The sequence below is a fragment of the Chelonoidis abingdonii genome, chromosome 22, assembly GCF_003597395.2.
Source record: "Chelonoidis abingdonii isolate Lonesome George chromosome 22, CheloAbing_2.0, whole genome shotgun sequence".
Lineage (NCBI taxonomy): Eukaryota > Metazoa > Chordata > Testudines > Testudinidae > Chelonoidis > Chelonoidis abingdonii.
In genome coordinates, this window is record NC_133790.1 from 20393450 (window position 1) to 20418161 (window position 24712).

Here is a 24712-nt window from a genome sequence, read left to right on the forward strand (position 1 = left end):
GGATAAAGAAGGTGTTTGGAGGAGGCCATGGGGAAGTAGCCCAGGGAGTTGTAGCTGTCATGCAGCTGTTACAGGAGGCACTATAGACAGCTGTGATTCACAGGGCCCTGGGCTGGAACCTGGAGTAGAGGGCAGGCCTGGGTTCCCCAAAACCTCCCAACTCCTGATCAGACACAGGAGAAGCTGACTCAGACTGTGGGTTCCACAAGAGGGGAAGATCACTGAGGTGAACAAATCTGCTAATAAGCGCAGGACCCACCAAGGTAGAGGAGGAACTTTGTTACACTATATACTTCATGTAATGATTTGATTAAAGAGAAATATACATTCAGTAAAAATATGACATTATTAAACTGATTAGAGATATTAATAATGCTTTTTAATTACTAAAAGTTTTGCCAGCAAGCATACTAGTTCACATGACCACACGCTCCCCCAGTGTTCCTAAATAAAGTGTCTCCCCACTCAGTTCTGTCTGTCCTGCATATCTCAGGTACCCAGGTGATGCATGTGGAGACACATTGCAGGCCTGTAATTTGATGCTGTTAGAAATACACTTTATTATACTGGGAATTGGCAGTGCAGGCCTTGATGATCCAGGTAAATGAAAGCCCTTTAATGTGCCTTAATCATGCAAGATTAAACCCTAACTACTCAACTATAATGTCATTGTTCTCCATCCTGTGCTTAGTTCACTAGCCTGAAATGTCATTGAGCTCTCCTTCCTGAGAGCAAAGTCCACAATGGCTGCTAGGCAGTGGAGCAGTCTCAGTTGCAGACAGTCATCTGGATGGAAACTTTCTGGAGCTCTGATGCCACCACTGAATCCTGGGGCAGCATGGCCTCACAAAGCTACAGATCGGTCTGGGATCTCACCCCTAAACACCAAGGGCCTGTGACAGTGGATTTCTTAGGTCCCAAAGGCCAGTCCTAGACAACTGTAGGGGGGAATTTATTTATCTTATATACTCATATATTCCCCATTACTGTAGTATCTGAGTGCCTAGCAATTGTTAATGATAGGTAAGTATTATTATTCCCATTTTATAGATGGGGAGCTGAGGCAAGGAGAGACTAAGGATGGGATTTACAAAGGTATTTAGGTGCCTCACTCCCACCTAACTGACTTGCTCATGGGCACACAAGAAGTCTATGATGGAGCAGGGACTTGGACCCAGGTCTCCCAAATCCTAGCCTCTCTCCCAACCCATTGTCTCCTATTGGTTACTGAGTTTGCTGAACTACCTGGTTTGCAGTTGCTTTTGATCAATGACCTGATGCTGCTTTCCCCGAGGGGATGGAAAAACAGCAAATAATCAAAGGGCTACAGAGACTTCAGAGATTAGAGCAGTTAGAAATAATAATGATACTTCATTCTGAATTGGGTGAAGGTTCCTTTTCAGGAACAATGTCAACGTGGTGGTTGTTGGGAGCTGGCACTATTCTAATAGGAATAGGAACTGCTACACTGGAGCAAACCAGTGATTCATCTGGTCCAGTATCCTCTTCCTGGCAGTGGCTAATACCAGATGATTCAGAGGAAAGTACAAGAGCCCCACAGTTATGGAAGAACCTGCCCCTAAGAGAAAAGTCTTCCTAACTCCATGCAGTTAGTTAATTATTATTATTATTTATTTGTATTGTGTGATCAGCCACTGTATTGTCCGATGCATTGTACATAGATATCATCATGAAAAGCTGGTGCTTGCCCCAGAGACCTTCCAGTCTATGATGAGAGACACATGGGATAAAACAAACAGATGGGAGATTACAAGGTAGCAGTGATCTGGATAACAAGCAGTGGTCACAGTATGCCAGCTGCTTAACCAGTTAGTGGTTGGCCTGAAGACGAAGGTTTATTGATATTCCCGGTACTTTGCTACCCCAAGTAACACAACAGTGGCTGTTCTCAGTATAATATGTATAAATGTCTAGTCCTTTTCTGAATGAGAGGGAAAGTTACCACCCACCTACTGAAGTCCCTGCCCCATCTACCTCCCCTGGAGGAACACGTGGCACTCCAGGGAAAGGGCTCTCCTTATTGGTTCAAAGTTAAGCCACTGTCTGCCTTGGAGAGAAATTTCTGTCTGCCCTGTCTGTTGCTGCTGTCAAAGCCACATTAAGACAAGCCTGTCTCTCTCTCTCACTGCTGCTCCCTGTGCCTAGCAGGCAGGATGGGGATGGAGCTCTATCTGGATCTGCTTTCCCAGCCCTGCCGAGCGGTCTACATCTTTGCAAAGAAGAACAACATCCCCTTTGAGTTCAAGCATGTGGAGCTGTTCAAAGGTCAGTGATGGGAGCTGAGCCTTTTTACCACTCTGCAACCCATCCCCCCTTGGGGGCTGAGCCTGGTTAGCACCTGTCCATGAGGAACTGAGTCGAATTACACTTCCTGCACTTGTGGAGAGGGTGCTATATTACCCATTTCCTCAAGCCCTAAGGAACTGTGGTGTGTTTCCTTCTCCCTCCATCGTCTCCCCAGGATTTCTGTGCATTTCCTTTCCTCCTTTAAGGACTTTTCTATAGTAGGATTGTATCAAAATAGTTATTCTGGGTTGATTATGATTTTGGTATCAGTTCTTGTATGGACATGCTTATTCTGGAATAGGAGGGTCCACGTAGAGGCTCATACAAAAATAACTTTTCTGGAATATTCCAGGATAGAAATTTTGGTAAATTTCCAGGTAGAAAATCCCTCATTATTCTGCTCGTAACAGACTTTACAGAAGTTAGTGAAAGAAGAGCAATGCAAAGTATGGGAGCCTTTTCTCCTGAGAGGGAGTCTGAGTGGGATAGGGAAGTCTGGAGACAGGTGTTACAAGGCCTGGGTGCTGGAAAGCTGAGTTCAAATCTTGGGATCTTTCCTACTGGGAAGGGAGTTAGAGAGGGCCAGGAGTTTGTGGGAGATGAGAAGTCTGTCTGTTTGTGTGGAGGTAGTTTTTCCTGTGTGGAATGCGGTGCGGAGGGGAGATAGGAATTGGGAGAAACTGCGTGTAGCAGTCAGTTTTTCTTGGGGGTGGGGTAGGAAGATGGGGGTAATAGAGGTTTTAGGAAAAGGATTGGAAAGTTTATGAGGAGGCTGGACATTTGTAGATAGCATGGGCTTTACTTGGGATGGGAAGAAAATAAGCCCTGTTTAAGGACCCCCTAGTATTTAAGGCTTTTTTCCTTTTGTCCCTCTGGTTTGTGTAATTATGACATTGCAGAGTGCAATCCAGACCAGTGAGGGGTTGTCACCCCTGTCCTGCAATTTGAGTGTGTCACAATGTTTTGCTGCTGTAGCTCCCACCTGGGCTGCTCACAAATAGCCTTCCAGCATGCAGATAACACCCTGAATGTCTGTGTATAGCTGCAGCCTGCCAGCTACACATCAGTCCCACTCTGAATTCCATCAGCCTTGGTACCATCTGTAGGGTGACCCCAACACACTCCCAGTCCCAGATTTTCTTCCCAAAATGTGTTCTGCACTGTCCAGCCCCTTCCTGAGCAGTCCAAATACATTAGGTCCATTGTTCATCTAAGGGGATCAATATACAATAGTTTGCTACCCTAAATCTTGTTACCCAAACAAGTCACAATACTGGATTAGCTTTGATTAAAGAATAAATTAAGTTTATTTAATTATAAAGAGGAAGATTTTAAATAAGTATAAAGCTTGTATAAAGTACAAGTATAAAGCATTAAAATCAGAAATGATCACTAGCAAAATAAAGATAAAATGCTTCCTAGTACCAAACTTAACAAACTAGGCTTGGTCCATTCTTACCACAAATTTCCAGTAACACTGCTGACCAAGTTTCAGGTCAGGATCTGCTCCCAAGTCCATAGGCTGTTTCTTTTGTTGTCTTAGGTGCAAGAGAGAGATGGATAGGGAGAGAACCTGAGATGTTTTTGCCCCTCACTTTTATAGGTCTGTCACCCTTTGAAATGCATTTTCCTGAGAGTAAAGGTAACTGAGTAAAAGTTCAGGGCTGCTGTGAGAACAGAGACAAGGAATCTGGTGGTGAAAGAGGTTCCCTGCTGTGCTTTGCTAAAATGCAGATTTGCCTTGTCTCCTTCTTGCTATCTTAAGGACCTTGTTTGCTACTTATATGTAAATTGAGTTAAACAACATTCTTTTGTTTAAGATAGGCCTGCTTGACCAATTCGAGTTATATGGGTTTGAACTTGTGCCACTGACATCATTCAGGAAGAATTCATAACTTTACATATAATATTGCTACACACATTTTACCATGAGATTACTGACCAGCAAGCTATTAGTTTTCAAATGATACCTAACAAGGCATATTTTGTACAAAGATCATTACACTAGTGTGTACAGTGTGAATGCGGGGGTGCATTCGGTCACAGTAATCGACCTGTCTGTTGGCAGATTCCATTCTGGGGAGGAAAATGCCAGGTGGCAATAATCCTGGACACTCACACGAAGGTAAGGGTCCTAGTTATAGACACTGCTCTTGCGCTACACAAAAAAGACAGAATCCTACAAAAATGAACTGTCTCCCCTTTCTATCAGAGCTTTGGGGGCCCTGAATTGGCCCTCTTCCCCCTGCCACTGCTCGCTCTCTACTTCCCCAGTTCCTCCCCCCAGCGTCATCTCAGCAGCTTCTTCTCTCCCTGGAACAGGGACTCACAGAGAGTTCCTGCACTGACTCCTCAGCTGACTAATAGGGCTTACAACCAGTTAACAAACAATGCCTGTTGTTCAGCCTGACTAACCATAGGCCTCTCTCCTTTAGAAATGACAACCAAGAACTGTCCCTTGGCATCATGTTATAACAAGATAGTCCCTAGATCTTCTTAAAATGGATTGGCCTCATCTGGATGGAAGGCGGAAACAAACTGAGCTTTACAGGGCTTTGGCAACATGTGTAACACTGTTTTGTGCCATCTACACAGCAAGAACAAAATTTTCTATGAAGTGGTTGGGGAAATATTGTCTTGTAACATGGATTTTTGCAGTGTAGACAGGCCTCTTGGGATCCAGCAACCAGAAGATCACTTTGTATGGCAAGAGTCATACAGCTGGCAATCCTAGACAGTAGTCATTTTGGAAGTACAGGGTGTCTAGTTTTACCTATTCAGTTAAATGGGAGCTGTGAACAGGATGCTGCTTATAACTCAGGAGATCCAATGGTACATCCATGCCAGGGAGTTATGAGCAGTTTCTGCAGATACAGCAAATCAGTGTGTTTATATCCATGTGCTGCTTTCTCAGGCTAATAGGCTGATTTTCCTTAAACACCCATCTCTGCTCATAGGTCTGAAAGGCCTAGATATGAAAGAGCAAATATTGCTGTCCAATCAACAAGCCCTCTTGTTTTCACCAATATCAATGGACTCCTCTTGTCCCACCAATAAGAGGAGACATATTTGCTTTCTTTTACTTGGTCATCACATTCTTCCCTCTCCAGTTTTGCTTTGTGACCAGAATCTGTTGCTTCCTTTTAAATTTACCCTTCCACAATAAACTGCCACTTATCTGGAATTCATCACATTATTGATTCATTTTGTAGAATTCTTGCAGGGAAACAAACAACTAATGCTAGTGAGCACAAGTCAGCGGGCCCTCTCCACTGTCAGTGCTTAATGAGTAAGTAGAGCTTTTGTTTTCCCTGAAAGTGGAAACATGCTCTCACAGCCTGTAAAAAATGCTGATGGAGGGGAGGAAGGGCATAAGAGGGACTATTTTGGAAGAGAACACAGAGGGCAGAGCTCAGAGACAGATGTATGCAGCCTCTTGCTGTCAGCCTGCCAGCCAGTGCCCCATGATGCATGGGAGAGACACAAAGGAAGGTAAACCCTGTGAGCGGGTGCACAGCCTAAATGAATCCATTCCACTATTCCAGCCCCTGGAAGCTTTGCTTAGCCTGTTGAGAGAGAAGGATTCACTGCTAAGGCAACGGCACTATTTTAACTCCCTACTGTAGGGAGCTAAGGGAGAGGCTACTGTGGTTTGACCAGTGTGCTTCTATTCCTGGGATGCCCAACTGACTCATCTGTACTGTGGCTGCTTTTGTGGCACTGCAGGGAATACACTACAGCCATGTATAGCGAGTTTAGTTGGTTAGTTACAAAGAATCTGCAGGGGAAGGACAGTCTGGGCACTAGACATTGTTGTGTAGAGATACATAGTCCTATATAGCGCTCCCATGCAGACATTCAAGGTATTTATCAGAAGCACTCAGCTTGCTTCTGTTTAGACCCCCACAATTGTTTAAAATGACTGTTACTCATTTACTGACTGCAGCTTCCAGCTACGCCCATCTGCCAGCTTTAGGGTGACCATATTTCCCTCTGCCGAATGCGGGAGATGTGGTAAAATTACTGGTATTCAAGCTAGTTCAATGGCAACCAATGAGAACTATGCAGTACAAATGTTCAAATTAACATCAAGTTAACTGAGCCCCTGTTAAAAAGAAATATTGCGTAGCTGGATTCTTTTTATTTACCTTCTTATCTTTAAGGCTTTAGGGTTCATATAGGGAGAGGTGACACACACACACTCCTGTACACCTCTCTCACACAGGGGGATGACCAAGCAACCCGACCCTCCCTACTCGGTGCTCTCCCTGCCTGGCTGGGCCCCTGGGATGGACCCGGCTCTCCTGATACCTGGCACCATGTCTTCTGAGGCAACACATGTGGAGGGGCATGCAGTATCACATGTCCCCTCCCCAGATTTCTGCCAGGGTTCACACCAAATTGTGGCCAGCAGCAGCCTTTTGGCGCTGTGTGGGAGGGGAGGGAATGGGAGCTGCTTCCAGCCACAGGGGAGCGGGGGGAAGGGATGACCTGGCCCCTGTTGTTGCAGAGCTCATATTTTTCCCCCTCTCCCACACTCCCCTGTGGCTGGAAGCAGCTTGTCCCTTCCTGCCTGCACAGCGTCACAAGGAAGCTAATACCTGCAGGCTGCTGCTGGACACCAATATAACCTACTGCCTCCTGTCCCCCAGTTACAGCACAGGCAGGAAGGGGTTAAGCTGTAAGGATGCATTGTGCACCAGGGCCCAGGGAACCTGACTTCAGGGGCTTCAGCGAAGCCAGCCAGACAGGTGGCTCAGCAGGGGAGGCTTAAATACGGGACTATCCCTTTAAAAACAATACATCTGGTCACTCTAGTCTGCTTTGAAACTAAAAAGAAGTGGAGTTCTCAGAAATATGAGTCGTGGGCGAATGGCTGGCCATGACAAATGGATTGATTTTTCTCTTTTTTTTATAACGTATTATCCAGTTTGCTCTTTTTCCTTTGTCCAATAAACTTCCTTTCCCCTAAGGCGTTATACCTAAGCAGTTTCTTGATTCCACGAACAATTGTGTATACTACCTATTGAAATTGCTCTCTGAGGCAGGGCAGCCACCCTTGTGTACATAACTCCAAGAGAGCTGGAGGTGCTATTTTGAAATCATTATTTACTTGCAGAAGATCCAGTTCCCATTCAAAAGATGACTCCGCAAGTCAGGTCAACACCATGTGACCTGTGAACAGGCTTCTCACATATACTGGCCAGCACAGCCTAGTAGAACAGGGGCTACACTGTTATCTCTGCTAAACTGCAAATATAAAGATCAGTCATAATAATTATCATAATAAATAAATTAAATAAAGCATTAATTCCACTGAAGCAATGTGAAACCAGCGCTGGCATTAAGGCTTTTCTATGCAAACCTGAATGGCTCAGTGCATAGCCCTGTGACAGAAATCTCAGCAAGGCTGAGCCATCATGCAACAAAAAAATCAGATGTAATTTCTCATTTGTGACAATGGCAGCATGAGAGTTTCCTGTAAGAGACTCTGAACCAGTCTCCAAGCTGCTTTAATAACTTAATAGTTCCATCAAGGGCATTAATTTTGAGTTCTTAATAGGACTTTTAATTATTAAAGCAGCTTGGAAGCTGGTTCAGAGTATATTACACATGGAGCTCTCCTGCAGCCACTGTGATAAAGGACATCATCACTCAGTTGTTGGCTGCCTCTAACAATAGGCTCAGACACCAGGGATAACTAACTTAAAAGTGTATATATAAATTCTCAGTGCATTTGCTTTGAAAGGTGTTTGTTACCTTGTGAATTTTAGACTGCTGGGAAACATGGATGCTGTTTCCCTTTAACATAACACAATGATGAAACTACTGTCCAAGATGCACATACTGATTCCCACATATAGAATCCCCACATTCTGGGATCTTTTGTCTCACTAATGTGGACAACTAAATCCTCATGGAGACAACTCCCTACAGCCTGCTCTGTTACAGAATCCAAAAGCCAAACCTAACTCTGCAGAGAGCTTAGTCTCTCAACAGAGCTCATAGTATTGGAGATAATGAGCCTTGCCCTTGTACTTTGCCTCAGGGCTGTTCTTTTCTTTGGAAATTTGTTTGAGTTTAACATTAGTGACTATTTGGGGTGGCGAGAGGTGCTAGAATGAGACTCCCAAAGAAATCTCCCTTCTGCACAGGATAGCTACAAGCAGCTGCAGTGCAGGTCTCACCACTGAGCCTTACTACTGTGCCTCAACACTGTTCTGCTGGTCTTCACTTTCCTTGGCTGATTCCAGTATTGCTGACCTCAAGTGCCATGAGTCAGACTGTAAAAAAATCACGTTTTGTTTTTTTTTTAAAGGTGATAGTGTGTTTTTTTGGTCTGACTTTTGATTTTTTTAACTCCTCCTCCCCATCCCCTTTGTGTCTGTGAGGTGGTTGTGGTAGAGCCTATCCATAAGTTACACAAGAGGGTGGGTGGTAGATTAATTTTGTGTGTTTGTTTCAGTGTTATTACAACCTGTTACAAGAGGTAGGCAGGGCTAGAAAATAATAAAAAAATGTATTACATCATTTATGGACAGCCCGTGTGTGTGTGCCTGTGTATGACAACTAGTGTTGGCTACTTTCCCAGATTTATTGGAGGAGGTGATTTTGGCCTCTGGTGCAGGAACTCTCACTCTACATCTGCTCATCTCTTGCCCAGCAATTAATTCTGCCCCGTCCCAACCTCCAGATCAGTCCTCCCTCCTGGAGCCCATCAGTTCAGCCTCTGTCCCCAATCAGCCCAGCCCCCACCCCTGCCTCACCTCTGCTCCTCCTACGGTTCTGCACCCCCACTCCCAGGCCTGGGGGCTGCAGTGGGGTTTGATCTCCCCTTCCAGGCTGGGGACAGCTCCATGGCCTCAGGGCTGGTGTTGCAGCAAGGGAAGCAGGAGGAGGGAGCAGAGCTGCCCTGAGGGGTGGGCTCTTTCCACCTTCCCCTCCTGTGAGAATGGCTTTGGGTTGCTGTGGAGAGAGAGAGTGAGCGCTAGCTCTCCCTGTAGCAGCTCTGATTGGTCACTCAGCCCAAGGAGGCGGGTAGGTAGGGAAGACAGCCAATCAGAGGGCTATTTCCCTCAGGCTGGGCAAGGTTTAAATCCACCAAAAGGCGGGAAATTTTCCCCTCATGCCAGTTGGGCTCCAGCTCAGCACCAGCCCTGTCCCATGTGGCCACACTGAGGGCTGGTTCAGTCCTTAGCTGTGCTCTTAACCCTGCCAGCAAGAGGCCTGCGGTGGAGAGTACAGGTTCAGCCATTCCCCTTGAAGGGCTCAGCAGGAAGACTGTGCCCAGCAACACCGCCACAGGGAGGTGTGACTGAGCTAGATAACGACATAGGAGCTTGGGGCTTAATCCCCACTTGCTATCTGCACCAGCAATTCTGCAGTCAAGTGCCACTGTGCCTTGTAAGGACAAGTCATCCTTCTTACAGCCACCTCAAGGAGTGTGACTCACACTGTTTGAGTCACAAGGGTTCTTTTACAAACCCTTGGGGACACCATGATTGAGACCATGCAAAATCACAATTCTTAACCATGGCTATTTTATTATTAAAGAAAGGAAAAGAAAATATAAAACAAAACAAATGATAGAACTCAAGGGATCAGCTGGTTAATTCTGTTACAATCTCACTGAATCACAGAAAAGTAGGGCTGGAAGAAACACTAGAAAGTCTTCGAGTCCAGCCCCTTTGCTGAGGCAGAACAAATAAACCAAGACCATCCTGGCAGGTGTTTATCTGACATTTTCTTAAAAATCTCCAATACTGGGGATTCTACAACTGGCCTTGGAAGCCTATTGCAGAGCTTAACAACCCTTAGAGTTAGAAAGTTTTCCCTAATAGCTAGCCTAAATCTCCCTTGCTGCAGATTAAGCCCATTACATCTTGTCCTGCTTTCAGTGGTCCTGGAGAACAATTGATCATCATCTTCTTTATTATAGCCCTTAACGTATTTGAAGGCTGTTACAGGTCCCCCCTCAGTCTTCTTTTCTCAGGACTAAATATACCCAGTTTTCTTAACCTTTCCCCAGAGATTAGGTTTTCTAAATCTTTTATTAATGGTGTTGTTCTCCTCTGGACTCTCCAATTTGTGAACATCTTTCCCAAAGTGTAGCACCCAGAATTAGACACTGTAGTCCAGCTGAGGCCTCATTAGTGCCAAGTAGAGCAGGACATTTACCGCCTGTGTCTTACATACAACATTCCTCTTATTTTACCTCAGAATTATATTAGCCTAGTGAGGCCTCAGCTGGACTACTGTGTCCCATTCTGGGTGCCACAGTTTGGGAAAGATGTTCACAAATTGGAGAGAACAATACAATTAATAAAAGGTTTAGAAAACCTGACCTCTGGGGAAAGGTTGAGAAAACTGGTTATGTTTAGGCTTGAGAAAAGAGGACTGAGGGGGGACCTGATTATTGACTCATTCATTTTGTGATCCACTATAACCTCCAGATCCTCTTCAGCAGTACTACTGCCTATCCAGTTATTTCCCATTTTGTAGTGGTACATTTGATTTTCGTCCTCCTTTCCTTTGCACTTGTCTCTATTGAATTTCATCTTGTTTATTTTAGACCAATTCTCTAACTTGTCAAGGTTGTTTTGAATTCTAACCCTGTCCTCCAAAGTTCTTGCAACCTCTCCCAGCTTGGTGTCATCCATAAAGTTTATGAGCATAATCTCCACTCCATTATCCAAGTTATTAATAAAGATATTGAATAGTACCAGACCCAGGACAGACTCCTGTGAGACTCCACTAGATACATCCTCCCAATCTGACAGCAAACCATCTCTTTTATATGTCTCTCTGTGCAGTGAAGAGCTTTTAACAAAGATTACACCCTGGAGAGTGAAGTATACATATCTACTGTACCAGCAAAGTGCTCCTAATTTGGATGCAGTTATACTGGCATTCCAGTCCCCAACCTCCACTCCCAGTGACATAAGATATACTGGTAAAAGCATGTTTTTGCCAGTATAATGCACCTACACTACAAGCGACTGCCAACACAGCTATATGGATCAGGGATTACACCTTATCACACCACTGATGGACACACACCCCTCTGTGTTGTTTATCATGCACAGGAAATTTCCCACATTCCATTGTCTCACTTTATGTCCTATTTTTCTTTCTTATCCAGTTTGTACATGTTTTCCAAGGTTCTTGGACATCTATACCAAAATATTTCTGGAAAACTGAAACAATTATAGTTACCTATTAATTTTAGCAGACCTCAACTACATGCTATCTTGTCCTTGATGATTTTCATATGTCCCAAGAAAAAGACCTTAATCACAGTTTAATAAGTTTCTAGTGCAAAGCATGGTAGGAGGATGAATCATTTAGCTTAAATAGAGGGCCTTTAAAAATACACAATATTGGCTACATAATATAAACTATATAATATTAATAACTAGCATTGAGAGGAGTTAAATGACTGAATCCTCATGCAACATCCTGAACCGCTCCATGCCATTGGCAGACCTGAGCAGCTTGCAAAGTTCACACATAGCTTATGTTTTGGCTCTTAACTTATGCCCCTTTTTAACATGAAACATGCACATGTAGGAAAACTCGAACAGAACACCATGAAGTGAAGGTGGACTGTTCGTATGGGTATGACTGATCCTCATTCATGCATGGTCTAGTTATGTATGAGCTAGGTGCTTTCTTCAGTTTTCACAGGTTTAGATACTTCTGACCATGGACTATCACATTTTAATTTTTTTTAGGGCAACACTGTAGAGAAGAGTTTGGTAAAATAAACATCCTAAAGAAAGTGCCAGCACTAAAGGATGGAGTCTTCACCTTAGCAGAGAGGTAAGAATTCAATCCCCAAATTCCATTACTCACCATACTTATGAGGGGATAAGGTGATTAAGTTCAGGGGTTGGGAAGTATCGTTCCCTATGGCTGATAAAAAATTGCTGAATTTGTCATATGCATTTATGGATTAGATAAATCGATGGTCTGCTTTGGTATCTCAGCTCCTATGTTCCTGCAAAGAAAAGAGATGGTAGGGACTTGACTCACATGCAGTGTTATCATTTAGATGTTTAAAGCTGGAAATGGTTGATGGGATGGATCACTTGATGATTGCCTGTTCTGTTCATTCCCTCTGAAGCACCTGGCATTGGCCACTGTCAGATGACAGGATACTGGGCTGGATGGACCTTTGGTCTAACTCCGTATGACCATTCTTATGTTCTTATGTTCTTAAATCTATGTACATATTTCAAATATATGATGTGATTCAGACTTGGAGCTGATACTCAGAAGGGTCCTCTTTGGTTAGGTGTATTTGAAATTGTGGAGCAGCCATTTCTAGATTAATTCATCCTTGTTATTCATGTGGAACCAAGGATTTTCTAGCATGGGTTGGAGTAGGACAATACATTGCTTGTCTCATGTGCCTCTCTGCTGGCTCTGAAGGGGTTAATTTAACTGACATTGATGCTTGGGCTGTAGGTACCCACTTAAAATGTTTTGCAACGACCTTTTTACATTTGAAACCTCTTTACAGTGAAAGGGACACTGCCAAGATAAAAATCATACACAAAGATTTAAAATTCTTACCTTTTAACATCTCAGGTTATTGCAATAAAAAAATCTCATTTACTTTGTTTGCTTTTCTGCATATGTTAGCTTCCATGATGAAAACATACTATTGTTATTATGTATTATTTGTGTGACCATAGCACCTACGGTAAGTTGGTTACGTGCAACCGCTATGGCACAAGCTTGCCGGAATGGCGCATGCGAGGCGTGGTTTCAAGTGCACTTGCATTGCCCAGGTCCTGGTCGCCAGTCCGGGGGGCTCTGCATTTTAATTTCATTTTAAATGAAGCTTCTTAAACATTTTTAAAACTTATTTACTTTACATACAACAAATAGGTTATATATATTATAGACTATAGGAATGACCTTCTAAAACATTAAAATCTCTATTACTTGGCACGCAAAACCTTTAATTAGAGTGAAAAATGAAGACTTGGGCACACCTCTTCTGAAAGATTGCCCGACTCCTGACCTAGGCCTTAGGCATGGTTTTGCCATCTAGTTCTCATGTGCATACATACACAACAAAGTCTGGATTGATGAACACCACAGAGAAATGCTTAAAGCTAAACCAAAACAAAAAAAAAACTTTTACTCTGAAATACAAAATCATGGCAATGCTTCTGTTGTGTTAGTCACTCAGATACTACAGCAACAAAGCCATATAAGCATCAGACAGATAAAAACCTTGTTTTTATTTTACAAAATGACCTGTCTGCATCCTTTCAAGAGCCCTAGCTCAGCAGGCTAACACTTCATAATGCTAAAATGTTCCCAGTGATATCTGCATCAGGAATGCCGCATAGCTAGCTTGTATTTTTTTCTTTACTTTGTCTCATGGTAGTAAGTTTCTATGGCACTCTCACTCCCACCACAATCATGCTGATCATACGTCTTTGCAGCATTACCAAGATTTTAACCAGCTTGATTTTCCTGACTGGTAGAGTATGATGGACATAACACTGGACTGCAACTGCAACAAACACAAGGGTCGATCCTGCAAGCTTTCTGTGCAAGGAATTCCTTGACCTCACTAAGAGCTCTGGGTGGGAGAGACCTTGTAGGAAGGGGCTTGATATGAAGATGATGGAGGGGATTGCCATTAAATAGAGTTTTCTTTTGAGTACACTGTGACGATGTGGTTCTGGCGGGACCCAACTGAGAGTGCCAAAATCAGGACCACATGCTCAAACGATTACATCGACAGCCCAAGCTGGGTGATTTCCACCTCTAAGGCAAACCAAACCAGCCAGACAACAAAGCGACTTCAGTGTCACCCCTCTCTGCTAACCGCAGTCCACAACAAGCAGATTTTCCTTAGACACTCCAGTCCTCCCAGTATCCCACCAGTTCCACACGTCCTGGGTGATAAGGTTATGAAAACCAACACCCCAGTAAAGAAAAATCCCCATCCAAACCAAGCCCCAGACCCAGGTTCAATATGTTTATTAGAGAATATTTTAATAAGTGATGATACGACAGAGTGTTGGCATGTCAGGTCATTAGTCATCGGGGGCAACATACAGAGTATGGGGGACGCTGGTATTTGGTTATGGTTAGCATATAGTACAATACAGTCGTAATGTCCCAATGCGGTGGGTATGGTGGGTGGGGTCAAGTGCTATAGTAGGTCGCTCATCTAATGGGTACACATAGTCTAGATTAGAGCAAGCAGGCCGGGTATATGGGGACCAGGGTGACCCTCACGAGGTATACACATCAGATCTCTACTCCACCCAAATCACGCTGTTTGCCTCATCCTTTAGAATCTAAAACCTAAAGGTTTATCATAAAAGGAAAAAGATAGAGTGAGAGCTAGAATTGGTTAAACTGAATCAAATCATACCAGTATGGCAAAGTCCTTAGTGTCAGTTGTAGCAGTGATGAAGTAACTGCAGGTTTAACCAGTCTCTGGAACATCCCTGCTGGGATGGGCATCAGTCCTTTGTGCAGAGCTTTAGATGTAGCAAAAGTCCCTCCAGAGGTAAGATAGCAGGATTGAAGACAAAATGGAGATGAGGCCTTGCCTTATAAGACCTTTCCAGGTGTAAGAACACTCCTTTGTTCCTTGCTGGAAAGTTACAAGCAAAATGGAGTTTGCAGTCACATGGGCCAGTTTCTGCACACGCGTGTGAGTCACAAGGTGATTCGCCTCCTCTCAAGGGTCATTGTGTAGTGGATGGTCCTTAATGGCCATCAAGCAGGCTAAGTGAGCTGACACCAGTTGTCTGGGGTGTTCCCAGAACTGCAGCACCCAATTTGAAATACAGACAGCATCACAGGCAATATCATAACTTCATCTACGAAAATGATTACAGGACTAACAGACAGATTAATCATAACCAGTAACCCGTAACCTGGTCTTAGACACCTTATATGGCCCCCTTTACATAGGATTTGGTGCCACTACAGAACCTTGGTTGCAACCCATGTTCTATATGGTCCCAGTTTATACCAATAACGTCACATACACAAACCCCTTGAAAATCTGCATTGATGAGAGAGACATCAGACAAGTACAGCTGCGAATGGGTTTTTAGCAAAATATTGTCTACAGATTATTATTAGTGTTAGTAGTAGTAATAGCAGTGTTACTGGAGCACCTAGGAGCACTAGTCATAGACCAGGACTCCATTGTGCTAGGCACTGTACAAACACTGGTTTCATCTTGAGGCTTAATTTTCCTCAGGTTAAAGCTCTGAAAGGAACCTACAACAGTTAGGTGCCCAGCCCAGCTTTGATTGACTTTCAGTGAGAATTGAGTGGCTACCTCCATTAGGCTCCTTTGAAAATCCCAGCCCCAACACTTTTTAGTGGAAGCAACATTAGAAAAGAGGGAGGAGAGATTGATGCAAATGAATATATTCTTTCACCTTATCTGCCCCACTGTTTGTCTCCCATTAATTTCTGGACAGCACTGCAATTCTTCTGTATCTGAGCCGGAAGTACAACACCCCTGATCACTGGTACCCGTCCGACACACAGAAACGGGCCCGGGTAGATGAATACCTGTCATGGCATCATACCAACATCCGGGGTAATGCTGGCAAGACCTTGTGGATCAAGGTAAGAAGATTAAATGTTAAAAGATCAGAATACTTGTATTTCCTCACTGGACATGGGACATTTAAACAGCTCCTATACAAAGCAAGTTTGTCTCCCCAAAATAACACACTTGGCCCCATACCCAGCTGAGAGGAATCCTCACACAGGCAATTGTTCCCAGTTCCTTAGTATTTGGATATGGGAAGGAAGAGTTTGGTAATAACTTTCCCTTAAAAATATCAGTCCAACACAGAAGGTCTGAACCTCACCAGGGAAGCACAGATCTTTATAGATCTTCAGAAAGTGAAGCTGTTTCAGTGCAGGCTGTACAAGCCCACCCAGACCCGGTACCCTAGGTGATTATTCAGGTGGCTAGTCCCTGCTGAAGCCTGTGCTGCTGCACCTTCACTGCTAGATTAAAGCTAGCTCAGGTATGTCTACACAAAAACCATCACACCCTGTGGTTTTAGTGTAGACACAGCCAAAGAGAGAGCTTGGAGGTGTGAATAGGACCTGGGTTCCTTTTGCTTCCTTGTGCATGCTCTGCTATACAAAGCTGAAAGGCTTGTATTCTTTAATCACAGCCCCCCTGCAGACTCACTAATTATAAAATCTGTAGGGGACTGTCTGCTTCCAGCACACACAGATGCTACTCCAAAATGGGAACAAGAATAGAAATAATGGGGATACACTCTGAGCGGAGAGTTTCCAGTAAACATGTAATAACTTCATCTTGCTTGTTGTAACTTTGCCCTTGTCAGTAATTGACTAAACACTTTGGGGCGTGTTTAGCTTCCTGTTCTGTTGACATTAGAGTACAGTTGGCTAAACTCCACAAAGAAGAAACACAAATATGAGTCATATATGCAACATACAATTGCTTCCAATCTCTGCAACCTGCTCTCACAAAGCTTCAAAGAAAATTAAAAGTGGAAGTTAAATTCTATTGAGGAAAATAGAAAGGAGCATAAACTCTGGCAAGTGAAGTATAAAAGTATAATTAGAAAGACCAAAAAAAAAATGTGAAGAACAGCTAGCCAAAGACTCAAAAAGTAATAGCAAAAACATTTTAAGTACATCAGAAGCAGAAAGCCTGCTAAACAACCAGTGGGGCCCCTGGACAATCAAGATGCTAAAGGAGCACTCAAGGATGATAAGACCATTGCAGAGAAACTAAATGAATTCTTTGCATTGGTCTTCACAGCTGAGGATATGAGGGAGATTCTTTTTAGGTGACAAATCAGAGGAACTGTCTCATATTGAAGTGTCATTAAAGGAGTTTTTGGAACAAATTGATAAATTAACCAGTAATAAGTCACCAGAACCAGCTAGTATTCACCCAAGAGTTCTGAAGGAACTTTAATGTGAAATTGCAGAACTACTAACTGTGGTTTGAAGTATCAGAGGGGTAGCCATGTTAGTCTGGATCTGTAAAAAGCAACAAAGAGTCCTGTGGCACCTGGTAGACTAACAGATGTATTGGAGCATAAGCTTTCGTGGGTGAATACCCACTTCATCAGACGTGATTTGTAACCTATCATTTAAATCAGCTTCTGTACCAAATGACTGAAGGATGGCTAATATGACATCAATTTTTAAAAAGGGCTCCAGAGGTGATGCTGGCAATTACAGGCTGGCAAGCCTGACCTCAGGACCGGGCAAACTGGTTGAAACTATAGTAAAGAACAGAATTGTCAGATACATAGATGAACATAATTTGTTAAGGAAGAGTCAGCATGTTTTTATAAAGGGAAATCATGCCTCACCAATCTACTGTAGATTGCCAAGTATTCGTAGGGGCGAAAGGAAATGCAGGCCTGTTATTTACCAGGCTGCACGTGGCAATAGACTATATAGGTAAGGGATGCAAGGAGAGTATGGGTCACGATGCAAACTGCAGACACACACAACTAAAATTAATCAATTTAAAGTTTTATTGGGGATAGTTACAAGGGGTAAGGGAGCAGCTTATGATTAGCTAATAGGGTTAATAAAACTTAAAACACATAATGACTAAAATATCTACTAACAATATTTATAAACAAAGATGCAGCATTTAGTAATAACCGATACTTACAAATACAAACCAACGCATAACGACCGGCAAACGTAGAAACTCTGTTTGAAACACGTGAGCTGAGAGAGAGGCTTCGAGGTGATCAGGCTCGGTTACGGGTGTACACAGGATACACAGGATTCGTTTTTCTTTCTCCTCTCCCTGCCTGCACATGGCAGGGCGACCTAAAGTACCTACTGTGACATCACAGAAGTGTCATAGGGGACGGGGCCCAAAACCTGTGTGTGTTCGTTTCTGATTGGCACAAGCAAAGTTTACACCAAGTAGGGGAGCAGGTGCCTAAAAGTCTGGCTTTGCCCCCAAAATGTGAGGAGATGCATATTGTTTTAGAATGCGTTCAACACTGAATGACAAAAGAAGAGGCCAGGGCAATACTGGTATGGGCAAGTTCTACAGGATGCAGACAGGAACTCATCTTAACATCTACTAGAATTTTTTCAGGGGGTCAACAAGCATGTGGAAAAGGGGGATACAGTGGATTTAGTGCACTTATGTTTTCAGAAAGCCTTTGACAAGGTCCCTCACCAAAGTCTCTTAAGCAAAGTAAGCTGTCATGGGATAAGAGGGAAGGTCCTCTTATGGGTCGGTAGCTGGTTAAAGAATAGGAAACAAAGGGTAGGAATAAATGGTCAGGTTTCAGAATGGAGAGAGTAAAATAGTGGTGTCCTGCAGGGGTCTGTACTGGGGGCCAGTCCTATTCAACATATTCATAAATTATCTGGGAGGTGGCAACATTTGCATATGATACAAAACTACTCAAGATAGTTAAGTCCAAAGCAGATTGTGAAGAGCTACAAAGGGATCTCAAAAAAAAGCATGACTGGGCAACAAAATGGCAGATGAAATTCAATGTTGATAAATGCAAAGTAATGTACATTGGAAAACATAATCCCAACTATACACATAAAATATAAATTAGCTGTTACTACTCAAGAAAGAGATCTTGGAGTCATTGTGGATAGTTCTCTGAAAACATCCACTCAATGTGCAGCAGCAGTCATAAAAGCTAATGTTGGCATCATTAGGGAAGGGATATATAATAAAACAAAAAATATTATATGACCTCTATATAAATCCATGGTACCCGCACATTTTGAATACTGAGTACAGGTGTGGTGTCCCCATCTCAAAAAAGATATATTGAAATTGTAAAAGGTTCAGAAAAGGGCAACAAAAATGATTAGGGGGTATGGAACAGCTTTTGTATAAGGAGAGATAATAAGATTGGGACTTGTCATCCTGGAAAAGAGATGACTAAGGGGGGATATGATAGAGGTCTATAAAATCATGACTGATGTGGAGACAGTAAATAAGGAAGTGTTATTTACTCCTTCTCGTAACACAGGAATTAGAGGTTACCAAATGAAATTAATAGGCAGCAGGTTTAAAACAATCAAAAGGACATATTTCTTCACACAACGCACAGTCGACCTGTGGAACTCTTTGCCAGAGGATGTTTTGAAGGCCAAGACTACAACAGGCTTCAAAAAAGAACTAGATAGGTTAATGGAGGATAGGTCCATCAATGGCTATTAGCCAAGAATGTCCCGAGCCTCTGTTTGCCAGAAGCTGGGAATGGGCGACAGGGGATGGATCATTTGATGATTACCTGTTCTGTTCATTCCCTCTGGGGCATCTGGTATTGGCCACAGTCGGAAGACAGGATACTAGGCTAAATGGACCTTTGGTCTGACCCACTATGTCCATTCTTATGTGCTTATGTTCTAATCCAATTTAATCTCACTGCTAATTAGATAACCCTGGTCCAGGAAGTATCCGCTGGATCACTGGAGGTAGGGAAGGATATAAAACCACACTGTAGCACAGGGCACTAACTAGGATATGGGAGAAGTCAAACTGTCCCTAGAATGGAAAAAGGAGGAAGATGCTGTCCCAAGCCACAATACAGAAATGCTATGATTCACCATTGGAACATCTGACCTAGGAACGAAAGGGATTATCTATACCAGAAGTCTTTAAATCAAGACTGGATGTCTTTCTAAAAGATACGCTATAGCTCAAACAGAAGTTATGGGCTTGATGGAGAATAGGGCCGGCTCCAGGCACCAGTTTAGCAAGCAGGTGCTTGGGGCGGCCACTCTGGAGAGGGGCGGCACGTCCAGGTATTTGGCGGCAATTCAGCAGAGGGTCCCTCACTCCCGTTTGGAGCGAAGGACCTCCCGCTGAATTGCCGCAGATCGGGATCGGGATCGCAGGTTTTTTTTTTCTTTTGGCTGCTTAGGGCGGCAAAGCCCCTGGAGCCAGCCCTGATGGAGAAATTACAGGATGAGGTTTACTGGCCTGTGGTATGCAGGAGAACCGACTAGATGATCTTAATGGTTCCTTCTGGCCTGAACGATCTATGGCACATCTTGTTCTGAATAAACTATGCTGAGCAGGGGCTGAGCTCCAGCGTTGCTTCTGAACCAAGTAATAAAACTTTTTCCTGATTCACTTGATGATCCTCAGAAAATAAATGCAGGATTTGTATCTTTTTTATTAATAATATTAAATTAAAACCGTATGACTGTTGTGTCCCTTGCCATGGAGAAGAGCCAGGCCTTGGGTGTAGTAAATACAGAGGGGATTCTTTATTCAGGATGCCGGATTTACAAAGACCTTGCAGCAAACTTCAATTCTAACTGGGAATGTAAGAAAGGATACCAAGGGATGTGTACATTCTCCATCAGTTGGAGTCTTTCAATCAAGACTGGATGTCTTTCCAAAACAAAAATGCTGTAGTTCAGCCACAAGTTATCTTTGTGTAGGAATCATTGGGTGAAGTTCTATGGCAAAGGTAACACTAGATGGTCATACTGGTCCCTTCTGGCCTTGAAATCGATGAACATATAACCCACTTGCTAAGGAACACTGCTTGTGCTCATATTGTTCCCACATAAAATCTGCTTAAATCCTGGCCTGGATTAAGCAATCATGGAATGAATTGCTGTGTACGCTAATGATTAGGAGACATTTGCTCCCAGTTTCACCTGCAAAAGTCTGTGATCAGAGCTGTTTTCCTATCATGGTGCCTGGTATATGGCTACAACAGAAAGAACCAATCTCAGGTCAGACTGTCAGAAAACAGGGCCGATACCCCAAACTGGTGGTATATTCTATAATTAGATTTCACCAAACCAGTAACAAATGTGCACTCCTGGACTACTGAATTAGTCTAACCATGGAGCCATGAACAGTCTCCTTAAGCTCTCCAGCCCCTTTTTACCACTCAGATAAATTGGACTTTATGATGAAAGTTTATTAAAACCAGAAATCACCAAAGCCAATTTCTCTAGTCAACTAACCTAAGATTTATTAGCTAAGAAAAAGAAATGATCATTACGGAGGGGTTAAAGCAGGTAAAATACATAGCAGGTGAGTCAAAGTTTGTAAGTCCAAAGTGATAGCAGAGATAGTGTATCTGCTTAGTTCTCCATAAGTCTCTCAGGGCTGCCCAAAATGGCTTTGGGGACCTCTGTCTTGTATTTGGAACACATCCAACTAGATCAGAGATGCAGAATCATTCCCAGGTTCCCTTTTTATAGTTGAAAAGTCTGGCAAGCATTTACATCACTGCAGGGGGTCTTGTTTTGCCGATTAAATGCAGACCAAGTTTGTAGATCTTTCATTGTCTTACATAATGACCCATACTTTGAAGTTAACAACCTTCTCATTTAAAGTTTAAGGCTTCAACCCTGATTGATGGGCCATTCAATTACAGAGACATCCTAATACATTTAGTTATAGGCATCCAGACAATTTCATTAGTTTTCATGAACAATGTGACATCAAGTCAACTCTTATCCCAACTTATCTTTGATCTAAGGCAACAGTTCTCAAACTTCATTGCACCACGACCCCCTTCTGACAACAAAAATTACTACATGACACCCCCCTCACATAACCCCCCAAGCCCCACTGCCCGAGGTGTGGGGGGCCAAAACCCAAGCCCAGGGGCTGCAACCCCAGGCTGGGGGCCTGTAACCTGACCCCCACCAGTCAGAGCTGAAACCCTCAGGCTTCAACCCCGCGCAGTTGGACTCAGGCTTTGGCTCTGGTGATCTCATTAAAATGGTTCTCCTCATTTGAGAACTGCTGGGCTAAGGTTAATTAGGTACAAAGATAGCAATCACAGAAACAGATGAAGACAATAACATAATTTCACAAGCTTTCATGCATCTAAAGCAAATGTAATTACCAGGTACATGTAATGTGATAACATTCCTTTTTGTTCTGTTCTAACAAGTGAATTTGTACACTTAATACTTTCTTGAGGTTGTGACCTGAGCTGGCTAGTTGTCAGTGTCACATTCCCAAAATAAACAAGACGCTTAATCAAAAGCCATAGCAAGAGTAAGCTGTGAAGCTGTGAAACAGTGTGGGTTCTTATTCTGTACACCGTTTTGGACACGATTGCTTTGACTGTGAGCCTTTTGAAGGGTAAAGGATCATCTTTTAATGAAAGCTGAGATCTTGCCACATGTGAATATATCATCACTTCGAGCTGATCCTAGATTGTATGACATGATGATCAGTAAACTTAGTGGATATCATTTGCAAAGGCAAAGGAAATCCAGTGCAAGTATGTCTGTGAAGGCTAAGTCTATTCCGTTCTCCCCACATAGGTGCTCATTCCCCTTTTCACAGGCCAGACACTGCCTCCGGAGAAGCTGCAGGAGGTTATGGATGAGCTGGCTATTTCTCTGAAGCAGTTTGAGGAGAAATTCCTTCAGGACAAGCCGTTCATCGTGGGCAGTGAAATCTCCCTGGCAGACCTAATGGCTATTGTAGAGCTCATGCAGGTGAGTAGTGGATTGTAATCATGAAGACTCAACACCAGGAAAAGCTGATATTGTCTAACTACCTGGGAATGAGCAGCATCTGGTACTGTTTCCCTAGAGCAGGAATGCAGATCTAGTTCAGCAGAGGCAGAGATTCCCATATTAGAATATTCTCTTTCAGAGCTACCTATTTTTCCCCACACCAGACCCACAAGATACCAAATTGAAACTCCTCCAATAGCAAACCTTGGGGGAGCTTTTTTTTTTTTAAATCAAATTAAGTGGATCATACTTAGATTGGTTGCTCGGTCCCAGGCCGTCAGAGCTGGGATCCTGCAGAGCAAGAGCATTTCCTGCTCCTAATTCCATGTCCCAGTGGCTAACAAATAGCAGTGCTGCATCTCTGCAGTGAAGTGTTTCGGAGGGTGGGACAGGCAGAAAGTAGAGTGGAAGCGCCAACTTAAACCTCAGCTTAAGTGACAACGGTGGTGGTGGTCTTGTAGGTTGCTCTCTGGTTTAGCATTTCTCACTACCGATAGCAAGTAGGCAGTATCAGCAGCCATCAATGGAATCACTAACCTCATCTCTTTAACGCAGTTGCTGAGCATTACTCAAAATAAGTGCTAGCCACATCATGTATCATCATCAAGTAAAAGTGGCCACTTTTGTCAGGAGTAGATTTGGGACTATTAAAATGCACGAAGAGATACAGTCCAGCTGGGTTTTTTTTCCGGATGCATAGGTAGACTAGGAGATCTCTCAACCTTTCTGATGCTTTTCCATGGGTTCCCCCCACACACACACACTTAAGGTGACTTCCCTTGTGAAAGCTTCAGCATGTCTCAGTACAGTTGTGTCTCTCTGTCCAGCCCATTGGAGTAGGTTGTGACATCTTTGAAGACAGACCCAAGCTGTCAGAATGGCGCAACCAGGTGGAGGAAGCTGTGGGGAAGGAGCTCTTCCAGGAAGCACACGAGCTTATCCTGAATATCAAGGAACTCAGCAACATCCAAATTGACCCACAGCTGAAAGAGCATCTGGCGCCTGTGCTGAGGAAAATGATGAAATGAGTTAACGTTCTGGTGCCATTTGATCTGCATCTTTCCACCATCTTGCTCCCCAAACCCCTCTCCAGCACTGTGAGTAAGTGCCCTTCATAAGGAGGAAAGAATACTGCAGCACTTTCAATGTGGAAAATGCAACCCTCCCTTAGTCCATTGTCCTCAGGGACAGAAGCTGGGGAAATCTTAGAATCTGAAGCTATAAATTCACAGGAAGCATCTGAGAACAAATAAACGGGCAGCAAATCTTCTTGGGGCAGTGGGCTTTGTGACTTTTTTGTTGTCATATTTGCTTTTAGGTGATCTGTAGCAATAATACATAAACCTTCTGGAACTGCAGCAAAATTAAGGAGGCAGTGATGACAAAACTATTCAAAGACTTTGGATTCTGCTGAAAACACCCAATTGTGAAAGAATCCTAAATGGGTGGAATCTGTATTTCAGTATGCTTATATTCATGATTTCCTGTTGTCCTTGAACTTTTGCCTGAGCAAGGACTTCAGGATAAACTTTCTCCCCATTGTCAATGAAAATATCATGACTAAAAACTTCAATATTTTATACCTTCTTTCCTTTTAAGGATTTACTAGTGTAACCTTCCTGCCCGTCAGAGTTGGCAGCAACAAGGGCCGGGTTCAGTATCTAGGAGTTCCGTTTCAATAACACAATGCAAAACTGGCTCGAGACCCCACCCAGTGATCTGAGACAATTACATACCACCCCACTGGGTGCCTCTACGAGGCAATACTTCCCCTCTCGCAAACACGGAGTCTGAGTGTAGCAAAAGCCTTTTAATAAAGGAGGGAAACAATACGGCATTATGTTGGGGAAACCCCACAAACAGGATTCATAACACAAACCATAACACAAAACATTGTTGC

The 24712-nt window shown here is 43.4% G+C and overlaps 1 protein-coding gene across 2 annotated transcripts in view; it reads left to right on the plus strand.

The window, feature by feature from the left end:
- The window catches only part of LOC116837110 (glutathione S-transferase theta-1-like), a 28033-nt gene extending 3688 nt beyond the window's left edge, over nt 1-24345 (plus strand). The window contains exons 2-7 of one of the 2 annotated variants that reach the window (XM_032801287.2): nt 2167-2286; nt 4376-4432; nt 12042-12129; nt 15783-15933; nt 22615-22791; nt 23640-24345. In XM_032801287.2, the coding sequence (XP_032657178.1) occupies nt 2175-2286; nt 4376-4432; nt 12042-12129; nt 15783-15933; nt 22615-22791; nt 23640-23840 (786 nt within the window). In that variant the 5' untranslated portion in view covers nt 2167-2174 and the 3' untranslated portion in view covers nt 23841-24345. The remainder of the gene's footprint in view (nt 1-2166; nt 2287-4375; nt 4433-12041; nt 12130-15782; nt 15934-22614; nt 22792-23639) is intronic. The other variant, XM_032801289.2, reaches the window with a different exon arrangement.
- Nucleotides 24346-24712: the final 367 nt, after the last annotated feature.